This window comes from Aspergillus ambiguus, assembly GCF_047715705.1.
Source record: "Aspergillus ambiguus strain CBS 117.58 unplaced genomic scaffold BDV59scaffold_19, whole genome shotgun sequence".
In the NCBI taxonomy this organism is placed as follows: Eukaryota; Fungi; Ascomycota; class Eurotiomycetes; order Eurotiales; family Aspergillaceae; genus Aspergillus; species Aspergillus ambiguus.
The window spans coordinates 255,969-270,113 of record NW_027395532.1 but is presented as its reverse complement, the minus strand read 5'-3'; the positions used below and the strand labels follow the sequence as shown (position 1 = coordinate 270,113).

The 14,145-nt window shown below is 48.0% G+C and overlaps 5 protein-coding genes across 5 annotated transcripts; 3 read left to right on the top strand and 2 right to left on the bottom strand.

The window, feature by feature from the left end:
• Window positions 1-1,685: 1,685 nt before the first annotated feature.
• Window positions 1,686-3,602, top strand: BDV59DRAFT_180058 (cytochrome P450). Its single transcript, XM_073689999.1, has 6 exons — window positions 1,686-2,013; window positions 2,064-2,094; window positions 2,143-2,283; window positions 2,327-2,456; window positions 2,506-3,136; window positions 3,189-3,602. The coding sequence occupies exons 1-6, from the start codon at window positions 1,700-1,702 to the stop codon at window positions 3,358-3,360; spliced, it is 1,419 nt and encodes a 472-aa protein (XP_073547255.1). The 5' UTR covers window positions 1,686-1,699; the 3' UTR covers window positions 3,361-3,602.
• Window positions 3,603-4,014: 412 nt separating this feature from the next.
• BDV59DRAFT_180056 (NO-inducible flavohemoprotein) lies at window positions 4,015-5,483 on the top strand. The gene has a single exon (XM_073689998.1). It carries the CDS (start codon window positions 4,040-4,042, stop codon window positions 5,324-5,326), a length of 1,287 nt encoding a protein of 428 aa, XP_073547254.1. The 5' UTR covers window positions 4,015-4,039; the 3' UTR covers window positions 5,327-5,483.
• A 129-nt stretch (window positions 5,484-5,612) lies between these two features.
• BDV59DRAFT_180055 (uncharacterized protein) lies at window positions 5,613-6,551 on the top strand. The gene is made up of 2 exons (XM_073689997.1): window positions 5,613-5,899; window positions 5,949-6,551. The coding sequence occupies exons 1-2, from the start codon at window positions 5,692-5,694 to the stop codon at window positions 6,524-6,526; spliced, it is 786 nt and encodes a 261-aa protein (XP_073547253.1). The 5' UTR covers window positions 5,613-5,691; the 3' UTR covers window positions 6,527-6,551.
• A 45-nt stretch (window positions 6,552-6,596) lies between these two features.
• On the bottom strand, window positions 6,597-7,888 carry BDV59DRAFT_208248 (NAD(P)-dependent alcohol dehydrogenase; the record flags this gene model as incomplete). Its single annotated transcript, XM_073695168.1, has 3 exons — window positions 7,612-7,888; window positions 6,949-7,560; window positions 6,597-6,893 (listed from the first exon to the last, which is right to left on the bottom strand). The coding sequence occupies exons 1-3, from the start codon at window positions 7,786-7,788 to the stop codon at window positions 6,597-6,599; spliced, it is 1,086 nt and encodes a 361-aa protein (XP_073547252.1). The 5' UTR covers window positions 7,789-7,888.
• Window positions 7,889-9,898: 2,010 nt separating this feature from the next.
• BDV59DRAFT_193676 (peroxidase/cytochrome P450 family protein) lies at window positions 9,899-13,905 on the bottom strand (the record flags this gene model as incomplete). Its single annotated transcript, XM_073692267.1, has 11 exons — window positions 9,899-10,183; window positions 10,232-10,462; window positions 10,516-10,933; window positions 10,991-11,467; window positions 11,528-11,589; window positions 11,648-12,434; window positions 12,499-12,841; window positions 12,906-12,995; window positions 13,061-13,169; window positions 13,235-13,399; window positions 13,465-13,905. The coding sequence occupies 11 exons, from the start codon at window positions 13,903-13,905 to the stop codon at window positions 9,899-9,901; spliced, it is 3,408 nt and encodes a 1,135-aa protein (XP_073547251.1).
• Window positions 13,906-14,145: the final 240 nt, after the last annotated feature.

Below are 14,145 nucleotides of genomic sequence, written 5' to 3'. Positions count from 1 at the left end.
CCAAATATTTGAGAACCTTCTGGAGCCTCTGGGCTATAGTCCACATGCCCATGGGGTTTATTATCGAATCCCAGACATGGAAAGTCCTGATGGGAAAGTCGCCGTCTCTGGAACAGCATATAAAAGCAGCCGTGGTACTTATGCAGCTGCACCAACTTCCCGTTGAGTTCTGTTTGGGCCCACGGACACCCGGTATGTCCGACCCCTCCGACTAGAAGAATAATTCTAACATTTTTACTTTGCTCTATGTTAGGTTCCATTGCTAGCTCAGACCATTCAACCATGCAGCTTAGCGGTCCAGTAACTCCTGAGCAGTTGTCTGTGCAAGTCTCCAGTTCATCGCAGTGCCAGGAAAAGCATCATGGAAGCCCACAGTCGGCGGTCAATGATTCTGAGGTATTGGCTTCCAAGACAGAAACTGTTACATCTCTCGCAGCCCAGGGTAATTGGATGCAGTGGGAAAACCCCAAATACCCGCCAAATCAAGTGGCAAATGGCATTATCACGATTTTCAACAAAGATATTACTACCCTAGAAGTTGACTGTATTGTTACCGGAATTAGTGAACCTCGAGGCCAGGGCGGCTTAGATGGTGCCGTTCACTGTTCTGCAGGCCCTCGTCTTTTAGAAGACTATAATGATCTTGGAAAATGTCATGTTGGGGAAGTACAAGTTACAGGCGCCTACAACTTGCCTTGTAGGAAGGTGATCCATACTGTCAGCCCTCCGTACAACCGAGAGCAGAGCTAGGATAGCAGGTCGTTGCTGCTTGCCTGCTATCGCAGATGCCTAGAAATTGCTCTGGAAGGAGGAATGCGAAGCATTGCCTTTCCAGCTATCAGTACAGGCAGTAAGGGCTTTCGGAATCAGGAGGCCGCAATATCGGCTCTTGAAGAAGTCAGTCTCTTTCTCGATGAGCATGGCCATCTTCTCCTATTTGATAAGATTATGTTTTGCAACATACATGAAGAAGATATAACAGTCTATGTTAATTTTACTGGGTAAGATTTTCCCCTTTTATATCTTTGTTGGATTTACTTCTACTGACTGACTATACTAACAAGGCAATTCTTCCCGCTTCTGGACGCACCATTCAACGTCCTTCACTACAGTCGGATACATCTCCTCCGGCATCGATACCAAATTCTACAGGATAATTCGGTAGGATATTGAGCTACGCTGCATGTATAATGTACCTCTGTGTACTACTGTATCCTAGGGTGGCCGCCCAACGTCTACCTGACAAAACAACAGATGTAGTGGGGGTCCCTTTCGGGTGTCCAACCCATGTTGCTTAGGTTTTGTTTATTTAGTGATATTCATGTACTTACTGTTCTACCCTTACAACATGTATCTTTGACTATCAATTGTTGGCGGACGTAATTGTCTTTGATCACTTAAGCTACGATATCTAATCAGTCGGAAGGATCCGATACTAACACCCCGCACATAGATGGCCACCCGACCAGCCCATTGAAAGCATGGCATAGTCAGCTAACTAAAACAACAGTGATTGGATAATAGTTCTTAGACCTGAATAACAGCTTTGGCGTTGTCTCTTCCGGTTTCCTCTTTCGGACAGCCTAGTAAGAGCACAAACAGCGGCCTTATCATCCTTCATTTGCCTACATATACCTTACCCCGCCCAGTCCTGGTAGTCCAAAAGACTCTCCAACATTTTGAGAGGTAATTGCCCAGAATGCTCGTGATCTGGTACGCAGTGATTTTGGTGGCCCTCATGTTCCTCTCCCGAGCCTTATCATCGCCCATCGCGAAGGTCCCCGGCCCGTGGTATACCCTTTTTACTGGGTTAATCATCAAATACCATGAGTTCACTGCCACAAGGCGCGTCTTCATTCATGAGCTCCATAAACAGTACGGACCAGTGGTTCGAATAGCACCGAACGAGGTTTCCTTTGCCAGCTTGGATGCCATTCGTGAGATATATGCTTCTGGGGGGAGTGGATACGACAAGACCGAATATTATGATCTGTTTCGCCAGTTCGGTATTAAGTAAGTACCCCATTTTATCAAAAGTGCATGTTCCAAATTGACTCATGCAGGACAATGTTCTCCACGCTGGAAAAACATGGCGTAAGGCATGATTGATTCATTTGATGTATGAGTATTAACTCTGCATAGCATAGTCAACGGAAAAGAGAACTAGCTGACAGGTATGCGATGACAAACATTCTCCGCGACAACCATATCTCCGCTATTCGCGAAAGAGCGGAGTCGTTCGTGGCCAAATGCGCAACTGGGAAAGGAAGCAAGGATATATATGTAGGTTGGCGCTGTTTGTTAGAGTTCTTTCTAATACATTCAGGTGCTCCTCCACTGTTATGCGCTTGATGGTGTTACCAATTTTATGTTCAGCCCAGGTGGCCTCGAATCGTTAGATCGCTCGGAGGACTTCGAGTTTATGGAAGAGCTTACATATCACCAAAGTCTGCAGAGTAGGTGAGCTGTCAAGTCGGACTTACTTCATGTTAACTCGTACATTAGAGAACCTTCTCCATTATTATCTTCCGGGTCTGGCACCGTACTTTCCCCTTTCTCTTGTCCCCAGACGTTCCCCAAAAACCGATGCCTACGTCATTTCAATGACCAAACAGGTCCATCCGAGCCCTTACAGCTTGATATCACGGCTTGGTCGTCAGGATTCTCCTCTAAGTTCGATACAAGCGGCTGCCGAATGTAAAGATCACATGGCTGCAGGAATTGACACCACTGGAGACGGTCTATGCTTTTTGATGTGGGAATTATCTCAGCCAGAAAATATGCGTATCCAGGACTGCCTGTATCATGAGCTCCTCAGCGCCCCTGCAGGCACCCCTCTTGATAAATTTCCATATTTGGACGCTGTTATAAAAGAGGGTCTGCGCTGTTTTCCACCAATACCAATGTCGTTCCCTCGATACGTTCCGAGGGATGGTCGAAAAATTGATGGCTATTATATCCCACAGGATACCATTGTCAGTTGTCAGCCGTACACTGTGCATCGCCTGAACGAAGAAGTGTTTCCCGAGCCCGACCGGTTTAGCCCCGATCGCTGGCTGGAGATAAAAGGGACCAATGAAAGAAATCGACTGTTCTTTGCATTTAGCACAGGAGGGAGAGGATGTACTGGAAGAAAGTGAGTGTCAGGATAGGATGTCTAAATTGTCATTATGCTAACTAATGAGTAGTTTGGCTATGGTTGAAATGAAGGTCTTGCTTCAGGCTGTATATTCTCGGTTCAGGACTACCGTGGCATCCAACATGGATGGATGCATGGATATTGATGACCAAATTATCTCATCCCGGCCGAAGGATCAGACCTGCTTACTGAATTTTGAAGAAAGGACCGAGCGAGGGTGATTGGGATTTCTTTCTTTCTAACATTCCGAGATCTTAGCGGGCAAAGGCAAGAAACTGACTACGGTTGTTGCTATCGTTTTCCACGGGGTGAATAGCAATCAAGCGACGTATCCGAACATATACTGTCACGCTTTTTATTGGGCTGAAATGTCACAGTAGCAGATTTTCTGCTTCTAGGAAACCGAGCATATTGTATGGGTGGCCCTAGGAGTTAACTAATCAATTCATTTAAGTAATTAACTGGTTACAACTCCCCTGACTATTAAACAATCCTGACCAAAATACATTAACAATTATTAAACGATTGGAAGCGATAGGCGAAAATGTAATCAGTTCCTGTATGACGTACCCACTAGTGAGGATGCCGGAATAGGAAACCCTCTGGTCTTCCTCCGCAATGGAACCGTCCGAAATGGTGCAATGCAATGCGAAAGGTAGGATCGGCCTCCCCATCCGGCGGTAGGGAAAATATAGGGTCATATTTGTCCCCCAGTTATCGATGTGATACAGTAGACAATGTGTAACTTCTACAAGCTCGTGCGGGGTCTATATGTCTTTTAGGTATAGTTGACGTCACGTACTTTTTTACCCTGGTATTAAACAGCTTTGCCCGTCAGCCACTTCTATATGCCTCCCTGCTTCCTCCTCCGTAGACGCTTCAGTGGTTTTTATCCTAATAATGCTGTCAAGACTTTTCCTGAGACGCGCCGCCCTCGCTGCACCGCGTCTGGCACTTCGTCGGAGCTATGCGTCTACTAGCTTGACACCCCAGCAGATTGAGATTGTCAAGGCCACAATTCCCGCACTCGAGAAGCATGGTGTCGAGATTACTACTCTCTTCTACAAGACTATGCTCGGGAAACACCCTGAACTCCATAACATCTTCAATTCTGCTCATCAGGCTACCGGGGAACAGCCAGCTGCGTTGGCCCATGCCGTTTGGGCGTACGCAAGTAATATTGAGCATCCCGAAGCCCTGGCGAGTGCGGTGTCTCGTATCGGTCATAAGCATGCCAGTCTGGGCGTGACTGCCGACCAGTATCCCATTGTGGGAGAAAACCTATTGGCAGCTATCAAGGAGGTCCTCGGTGACGCCGTGACGCCAGCCGTCGTCGATGCCTGGACAGCCGCATATCAGCAACTCGCGGAGATTTTCATCAATTTCGAAGCCGGTCTTTACCGCCAGGCCGTTGAGACTCCGGGTGGCTGGGAAGGCTGGAGAAAGTTTATCATCTCGAAGAAGGTGCCCGAGAGTGAAGAGATAATCTCGTTTTACCTCAGTCCCGTCGACGGCGGAAAACTTCCCAGCTTCAAACCTGGCCAATTCGTCAGTGTACGCGTCTATGTACCGGAATTGGGCGTCTACCAACCACGACAATATAGCTTGTCCGACATCCCCAATGGTGAAAGCTTCCGTATCTCTGTGAAGAGAGAGTTCGCATCGGGAGTCCGCCCGGCCGGTCGCATCTCTAATGTGTTGCACGAATCCCTTCCGGAAGGCGCCGAGGTTGAAATCAGCATGCCCTTCGGTGATTTCGTCCTCGATGTCAACGCTACCACCCCGGTCGTTCTGATGAGCGGCGGAGTGGGTCTTACTCCGATGATGTCGATGTTGAAATCCATCACCGGGTTATCCAAATCGCGACCGGTGATGTTTGTGCACGCTGTGCGGAACGGCCGTGTCCATGCGATGAAGGATGCTCTGGCGAAGATCATGGCTGCGAACCCCCAGGTCAGCAGGGCCATTTTCTATGAACAGACTACGCCAGAAGATAAGCAGGGCGTCGACTACGATTACGTTGGACGGGTTGAGATTCCCAAGATCAAGGATAAGGTATTACTTCCTGACGCAGATTACTATATTTGTGGGCCGTTGCCATTTATGAAGGCGCAAAGTCAAGATCTACAAAGGTTGGGCGTGCCAGAGGACAAGATTCATATGGAAGTCTTCGGTTCCCCGAGTTGAGAGGTGCACATACACCATCTCTTAATTGCCTCAGACACACAAGCATAGAAAAGTTACCATCCTTGGAGATATCTACCCAGACAACTGTAGTTTACAAGCAAGCAGGTAGATTGATAGCGAGCTCATAGAGCACCAAATATTAGCACAATTAAAAGGCATGATGAAAAGTAGCGTTAGGAATGCAGCCCGTTTATCTCCATCCTTCCCGTTGGGGAGGAAACCGGGACTCTAGCCCCGCAATTTATAATTAATCTCCCCTCCCTCCTCGTGGTTTATAAAGCCTCCACCTCTGTGTCCGCCGCGTTCCTACTCTGCAAGTATACAGACCAGATTAAGGGCTACCGTCCCTGTGCAGAGCTCACAAAATGGCATCCCACACATCTCGCACCCCGTCTGAAAGCCGCTTATCAACGCGGCTATCCCTCCGTTGGCTTCCAGATCCTGCTTTTGAAAACACGGACACAATTGTGATGTCCGTCAAAGGCTGGTATGTGGATTTGCGTGTGGATCGCGAGTCAGGAGCCATCGACTGGGCGATTGCTGGGCAGCGAGTTGTCGACAGCCACGACCCTCGTAAGTTGCTTCTGCCCTTGGACATTTCCACAGCTCTTACACGGTTTAGATCGTGTTCAGTTCACTCACGAACTTGATTCGAATAATTCATTTGATACGGTCGATTGTGGCACATTTTCCACCTTGCCAAATGGTGATGACTTGGAGACTGGTTCAATGCCTCGGCCTGATTTACCCGGAGCCCCGGTAACTGCGTATGAGGAGGTTTGGCGCGAATTGGGTTTTCAAGCTGGCCCTGAAGGGGATGAGCGGGGAATTTCATGGATTTTGGAATCAAAGTATGCTCTTCCGAAAGACCTAGGTGACGTTGGTGAGATTGAGGTTCCTAGGACCTTCCTTGCAAGAATTTGGGGTACATATCTGGCGTTGCGGCAGGTGCAGACTGTCATACTTGACCAACGTTCGAAGACTCTTAGAGCCAAACATGGAAAGGATGTCAGTGCTCGACGGGAGGAATGGTCGCAAAGTACTGGCTGGGCTAGTAAGTATATCATAGGAGATGAAGGGGACAAGCTGCCATCGATGGCAGATATAGCCCACGAAGGGACGGAACATTGGGGGTCCGCGGGAGCAACAATCACCGTCCAAGAACGAGAGTACACTGTACGAGCTATTGAAATCATGTAGGAGTTTCATCATAATCTATCTGTTCGTGTCTCATACAACTATATACGTCCTAATAGCTACAGTGCAGCCCTCATTGCTCGTTCGTAAGCACATACCGGTATCTGGCCTTTCCGGCTTCCATATCCTGGATGGCCTGGTTGGCCTCCTTCATCGGCACCTGTTCAATCCACGAGTGAACCTTCTTCTCGGCGGCCAGTTCAAGCATCTCCCGAATCTCACTCGGGCTACCAATCAGAGATCCGCTGAACTTAACTCTCTTCATAATCAAAGCCGCGGCAGGGATAGCGAGAGCTCCGTCCTCTGGAACACCCAACTGGACAAAGCTGCCGTTGGACTTGAGGAGGCCGATGTAGTCAGTGATGGGCATCTGGATTAATGTCAGTTAGCTAATCCAGATAAATAGTTCAAAACTCGGCAAGTACCTTGGAGGAGGACACAGTAGAGACAATCAAGTCCAGTGAACGGGTGTTGTTCTTGGCCCAATCAGCGTCCTCATCGGTCGCGATATATGCATCCGCACCCAGCTTGAGTGCGTCTTCCTTCTTGTTGGCTTTGCGAGAGATGGCGACAACCCTCTCGGCACCCAAAGCCTTGGCGAACATGATACCGAAATGTCCCAGGCCACCAACGCCAATGATACCGATGCGCTTGCCGGGTCCACAGCCAAAATGACGCAGAGGCGAGTACGTCGTGATACCACCGCACATCATGGGTGCGGCCTCGGCCGAGGGAATAGCGTCCGGGATCTTGATGGCGAAGTGGGAGGGGGTACGGTGGTAGAGGGAATATCCTCCGTACGACTTTCCACCATTCATATGAACGCTGTTGTAAGTTCCGCACATCAGGTTGGGACAGTACTGTTCAAGACCCGAAGCACAGGCTTCACAATCGCCCTTGCGGCCTAGGCAAGACTCATTTTGCGCACCGACACCCACACGATCGCCAACCTTGATGCCTCCCTCGGCCTGGGATCCAACACGAACAGCAACACCAACAATCTCGTGGCCGACACAACAGGGGTACATGGTAGGACCCTGCACCATGCGTTAGTGACCAGAAGTATATTATGTCAATAGAATACCTACCCATCCACTTCTAAGAGTGTGCATATCACTGCCGCAAATACCACAGTGGGTGACCTTGATGTCAATATCGGTCTCCTCCCACGGCTTAGGCTCGAATTCCTGCCAAACCATGTTGCCGTTGGCGGAGGAGGGGTCTAGGCCCATCCAGCCCTCGAACTTGTAATTCGCCGCAGCCATTGATGTCGCGAGTATAATCTGACTAGTAGTTGGAAGAGTAACTTGGTGGTCCGTCGATCACTTCGATTCTCAGGAGGTACTCAAGAGCTTTATATAAGAGATCATGCCTTAAGAATGCCACGGCATCCCGAGCTGCTTAGAAATTCAGTCGAGTTCAGGTCCACTTTAGTCTTCAGTTAATTCCTTTTATTTCCGTGATGACAAGTGGGCCCCTGATCATATAGCCACTAGCGAGTGATTGTCTACGAAGTACTGCCGATATCCCATTCTGCGGTGAAAACTCGGACATGGTTAACACAATCCAGGGAAATTCGCAGAACGATATTAAAATTCTAGCATGACAAGAAGTCTTTAAAGAGTTGGTAATTATTAGCATCACTCACAAACATAGCACAGGATTTCCACGTCTCCTTTTTTTTTTTTTTTTTTTTTTTTTGCCACTTCTTCAACACAGTGAAATATGTGGGACTATGACCCGTTTGAGTGGTGCCCATGGAACCACCATCAGATGGTTCCAGTAATAGGGACCCACGGAAGCTATTAGAACTTCTATGAATACGCATTACACCGGCATATCCACTACGGAGATATGCAGGTTGCTTATGCATGCTCCACTTCTTTATTCTCTGGCGCGAAGGAGCAAAAAGGTACTATGCAGTTACTCGTACAATTTCTAACCTGAGAGGAGTCATATGTCGCAGCGTTGAAGTGAGAATTGCCTCCGCTTTAAAATTCGTTCTTGGCGCTTTCGCTATTTTTGTCTGGGGTATAGGTCATAGTTTGGTTAATTCTGAAGCTTCCTTCTAGAATTTGTCTACAAGGGCTCCGGTTCTATCATAGACAGGCACACCGTCACGTGAACTAGTCTTCCTCCTGTCGATCTTGAGATTGGTCGCATAAACGTGATAAGTGGATCGTAAAGGGTAGCTTATCGACACTGAAAAGGTGAACCCTGTAAGCGCTAAACTTTAGCCGGACCACCTAACTCCGGACCGCTGAACTGCAGTGTGGGCGAAAATGGTCTCTTCACCACTATTTATTTTTGTTGGAATTGCTTGAGCCTTTCTTTCTTCGGTCGTATAAATACTCAATCGACTAGATTATGAGCAAGAACCTCAATATTGTATAAAATACTGTTCATCTTTCCCTCAGATTTTATGAAATCGCGATTGAGCAACTTATGCCTGAAAAGCAAATTCCTATGTTATCTTCCACCAACTAGTCAATTTCTACAGCATACATAAACAGCATTATGTGAGCCGCAATCTACGCGACTTTGTGGGAAATTGCCACTACCCAGAAGCTCGGTGAAAACAGTAAATCAGTCTTTCAGTGTTAGTTTGGAAACCGAATGATGCTGTTTCGTGGCAGAAACTGGCGATGAAACTCGGACTCGGATATTTGAGGGTACTCGCCGCAAATTATCAGACTAGTATCGCAGTCCTATCTCAACAATCATGATTATAGTTTCATTTTTTGAAAGCTCTCAAGTTATTATTTTGTTGCGTTTATATACCGTGCCATGTAAGGCTCATGGCTTATCCTGCAGTACAACTATCTTGATATTAGGCATCTTCTTTGTCAAATTCCTTAATCAATCAACTCTGCAGTCCAAGATTCTGACATATCAATAAATCCACTTACGTCAATAAATGCTAAGCTTGGTGTTGACAGTTGATTTCTATCATCGGATTGGTGCATTTAGGCACGTCCTTAGCCGTCGATCTCATTGAAGCTGTCAAGCAAGCTTCCGGGATTTCTTCCGTAGCCCTCGTCATCATCAAGCATCGATGGCAACGATGACGACGAAGACTGGGTATAAAAATGTTGTTGGTGGTCCTGTTGCCAAGAGTACGTTGCAGAAGAGACATTCATCCCATTGTCATGGTCAACGAGCGTCACCGAAGATTCCTGCGCGTCATCCTCCCCTTTATCACCAATAGCTGGATTATTTTGCGTAGGTGACGGGATTTCCTGCTCGCCATGAATTACTGGGGCCTGTGGCCTGGGCGGTACATAAACACCTTGTCCATATCCTTGGAAGTGAAGCTTCCACGCTGTGAGAGAGAACAGGTTAGCTCGCTCACTTGCTTGACAATGGATTTTCAAATTACTCACTGGTAGGGTCCTGAGTGATCCAAGACCAGCTATCGTTGAGGTATGCCTGCCTTCCATCCGCCATAATACTCTTCAGCAACCCCATCTCCCCAGGAGCGGGCCGAAGGTACTTTAGGCCCGCCAGAATGCGGATTACGCAAACCGCAAATGTAATCGAGATCTCTTTTCCCAAACACTCATGGGCGCCGTACCCCCAGTGAATATATGAATCAGCTGGACGATCCAATTTGAACTCATCAGCATCAGGGATATTACGGGGATCCCGGCAGGCAATTCCCTAGTTTGTCAGCCCGATAAGCCACATCAGAAGAGCGATAAATCTCACCAGTTGATTTATAATAACTTCACCGGGTTTGAAGATTCTTCCGTCGATTGTGGTTGGCCTTGCACAAACCCGAACGTTACAGTCCATACTGGTCAGCCGATAGGCCTCAAGGATGTACTGTCGCAGTGTCTGGTCCACAACCTTTGTATCGGATCGAGCAACAAGCTTCTGGATTTCTTCCCAGAGCCTGGCATTCTCCTGCTGGAAAAAGTACTGCAGGACATTTGCAACCTGCAAGTGTCAGTTAGCATGTCTCAATGTGCTCCAGGGAAGCGAAAACAAACAATTCCAGCGGGTACCCCTACACCCCCAATGGCTGTCAGCCAGCAAATATCAGCGGTTTCTTCCGCTGTCATGCCCATCTCCATCATTTGCTTTGCGACATTATGACCATACCAACGTAGAGTACCTGCGGCCTGCTTCTGAGCCACCAAGCTCTTGAGGACGCCACCCTGCGGTGGCTCGGCTTGTTCGTTGATAGTCTTCAGGGTGGTCCTCATCAAAATTTGAGCACTTTCGGTAGCCCATTTTCTACGTTGCAACATCAAAGCCGGGTCGTTGTTGTTGAAGCCCCAGATGCGGACATTCATAAGGTGCTTGTAAACAGTCGCGGCATTCATACTGCCTGACTCATTTTCCGGTGTCTTCATGTCGAGGCAGAAGAGGTCACCCATAATTCTTGCATTAAGTGGGATCACCACACTGTGAAACATTAGTTAAGTTCTCTATAGCAGCTAAAGGTGTGCGAATTAATCATACTCCCGGATGATATCCACTTGTTGCAAATCTTTAGTCAACCAGAGGGTGTTGGCTTTCAGCAGATCCGCTCCGATGGTCAGTGTCGTCTGGGACACTAAATCAAGAAATTGATCCGGACTGAAAAGAATTGATTTGAGGAGCTTTTTCTGTGCTGTATTTGCTGGTTCGTCTCCTCCCAGCATGAAATCATTATATGTTTTACCCGGAATCATGTCATTGAGGTAACGAGCCCAAGGGACTCGGAAGCTCCCTTGGTCCTTCAGGACCTTTATATTCGTGGCATAGTCTGTCAAGACGACCTTCCGGGGTGGTGGCATGGGATCTGCCAAACTATATTGATCAATTGTCCCTATTTCACGTGCGATCTGTTCGTTCATTTTTCGTGTGAACATTGGCTGAGTTGTATGTAGCGAGTTGTACGGAAACCATCCAGGCAGAGCGCGCTGGATCAATTTATGGAACATAGAACCACCAAGTCTTCGGAACCCCAGGGTCAGTGAAAGGTTAACACTCTCTTCATACCGGAGCAATACTCACATGTCGTAGTCTTGTTGGACTTCCTTAATCCCCCAATTTGTGAGGTTGGATGCCGTATAGTCCTGGATTTTCCGTTAGCAGCCTACGTAGGAGTGGAGTGATACGGTGATAGCAACTGACCAGCGTGAGGAACCGGTCGGACCGCACCAACGTTACAGCATCACTGAATACAGCACGTCCCACGGTGTAGGGAGGACATCCACCGCAACCAGGATCCAGTCGAGGTTTGGCGTCTTCTAAGAACATTCCCGGGTACATTTCGACCATATCCGGGTGGTCATAAAGTTTGCGTAGGAGATCTGCAATTTCTGGGTCTGGGTTGATATCTTCGAAAGTGGAATGACGCTTCAGTTTGAAGAAATCGCGCATTTCATTCAAAGATCCAAGGTCCCATTTCCTTGCACTCATTATACCAGCAATTTCAACCATCCGCAAAGCTTTGGGGACGTTTCTTGGTCCGAACAGTCCTGCCGGATCCTCCATGCTGTCCTTAAGGACCTGTACTAGGTCCGCATCATTGAATCTCCCGTTTTCATTCCGTCTGAGTCCACCGAATTCACGTTTACTAGGATCCTTGTTGATACTTTGTTCATAGCGGATCAATCCCTGCATGAATTCCTGGGGCGTGAGTTGGTCTAATGGCTTGTTGAGGCCGGGAAATAGAGACTTGAGAAACTCATTTGTCCACTTTTCATCCCTCCTGGAGATAACCGAGTGGAAGCGGTACAATAGGTTGAACTCTGCCGAGATTTGGTTACCGATTCCCCGGGGCACTCCATCAGGATCAAATGTTCGGCTCACGGCGATACGGGGATCCAAAGTCCAGTCACTGTCTGAGTGATGCGTGTTTGTTAGTCCGCGAAGATAGTCATGAAGGGAGATGTTCACATAGAGGCCGTTGACAACTCTAAGCCGTGTTAGTTTGGCTGCTATCTGCTCCTCTCAGTTACTGAGATACGGGTGCAACTTACAAGCGGGCGACTTGGAAAAGATCTTCATCTTGCTTGGCCAACGCCTTTCGCCTGGCCTCATCTGAGGTTGTTCTGGGTAAAGTAAAGCGCCCGTTCTCGTTTATCTTAAGCAACATGTCTGCGACGTAGTTGTGGAAGCGGCTGTACATAACCAAGATCACATTCACTCCAGCAGGCTGTCCGAGAAGCCTCTTTTCATGGAACGTGTCCGGTTTAAGCATGCCACGCTCCATGGTACGGACCTTCAGCTGGTCTTCGAGACTGGAGCCGTAGAGGGGCGCGAGGTCCAGGTAGGAGGAAGTATCAGAGATATTGGGGTCACGACGATTGGTACGGAATATGTCTAAATCGGGAATCAGTACGAAGAGAGCTTAGCCTACTCACGAAATGTAACTGTGGCAGCATACCATGGATAATGATGGAAGCATGGTAAAACAACATGGACGATATCCCTGCTGGGTTTTCCTTGAAGGTACTATCGTCGCGTGCCATAAGCACTTGAAATTGTTAGGAGCGCTGATTAAGGCACTTCATCAGATACTTTCATCATTGCAAAACTCACAATCGAAGAGAAGACCTGGGTCAGGCCGGACCCCATGCATGGCCTTAAGCCGGGGGATCGTTCTGGCATAGGGACTACCGGCTTTTCCAAGGTTGGGTTCGAGAGGGTTCTGTCAGTAAGATAATCAGCATCGATCTCGTCTTTTCCCTTCACCGATTGCAGGCTATTACTAACGTTGTAACTTCCATCGGCGGTCCGGTATTGATACTGATTTCCAAAGTACGACAGCGGAGGATGCTCCAGGCTCCGCCAAAGCTGATCGATTAAGACACCGGTTAATCGTTGTCGTGCTTTTGATGTCCTTGGCAGCATAGCAACAATGGCGATAATTTTTTCCATCTAAAGTTGATTTTTCCTAGATAAGCTGACAACCTATGGATGCAAAAGGTGGGCGCGCAACTCACATGCATTTGGCGGTCGTCCATCGGCTTTCCCTTGTTCTTCACTACCTGAATCAAGGTACGAAGGTCACTTCTTCTTCCTTTGACTCCAAGTGCCCGAAGGTCCTTCAGCAGACTTGTGGCGAGCACCTTTGGGTCGCCATATGCCTCTCCGGCTTGATATTTCTCATCATCCTCCTCCTCTGCCAGCTCCTCTGACTGGAAGATCCTGGCGTAGAGGCGGGACCAAAGGCCTATACCGGTTCCTGAGATGCTCAACAATGCTGCCTTCGTGGCTCTAGGAAGGAGTCTGGTACGCGGTGACGGTTTCGAACCGGAGTGCCTCCCGGGCGATAAAATTGTCCTGGTGATCAGTTGAAATGGATTTTTTGGGTCATTCCGAAAGAGCCTCAGGTAGCAGTAGGAAAGAATAATAAGTAGTAGGGCAAATATAATGGAATACATTGTTCAAATTCTAGTTGGTGGTACAATGCAATGTCGGTCGTCAGCTCCGGTGAGTCAAGATAGCATATGAAAGAACATATATTCGAGGTATTTCCGTCCGACTCTTGATACCCCAGCAAGAAAGCGCCTCTATATACCTTTTAGCTGAAATGGTAGCGAGTAAAACGCCGCATATCGGAGAAATCTATAGGAGGCTTGCATGACGAAATCGTAGTATAGTTGCATCGTGACTGCATACGT

Bases quoted from the DNA above. Each gene is read 5' to 3' on its own strand.
- BDV59DRAFT_180055 (XM_073689997.1), top strand. From the start codon at position 5,692: ATGGCATCCCACACATCTCGCACCCCGTCTGAAAGCCGCTTATCAACG. The intron at 5,900-5,948 runs GTAAGTTGCTTC...TACACGGTTTAG, and splicing joins TGTCGACAGCCACGACCCTC to ATCGTGTTCAGTTCACTCAC.
- BDV59DRAFT_180056 (XM_073689998.1), top strand. From the start codon at position 4,040: ATGCTGTCAAGACTTTTCCTGAGACGCGCCGCCCTCGCTGCACCGCGT.
- BDV59DRAFT_180058 (XM_073689999.1), top strand. From the start codon at position 1,700: ATGCTCGTGATCTGGTACGCAGTGATTTTGGTGGCCCTCATGTTCCTC. The intron at 2,095-2,142 runs GTAAGGCATGAT...AACTCTGCATAG, and splicing joins CCACGCTGGAAAAACATGGC to CATAGTCAACGGAAAAGAGA. The intron at 3,137-3,188 runs GTGAGTGTCAGG...ACTAATGAGTAG, and splicing joins AGAGGATGTACTGGAAGAAA to TTTGGCTATGGTTGAAATGA.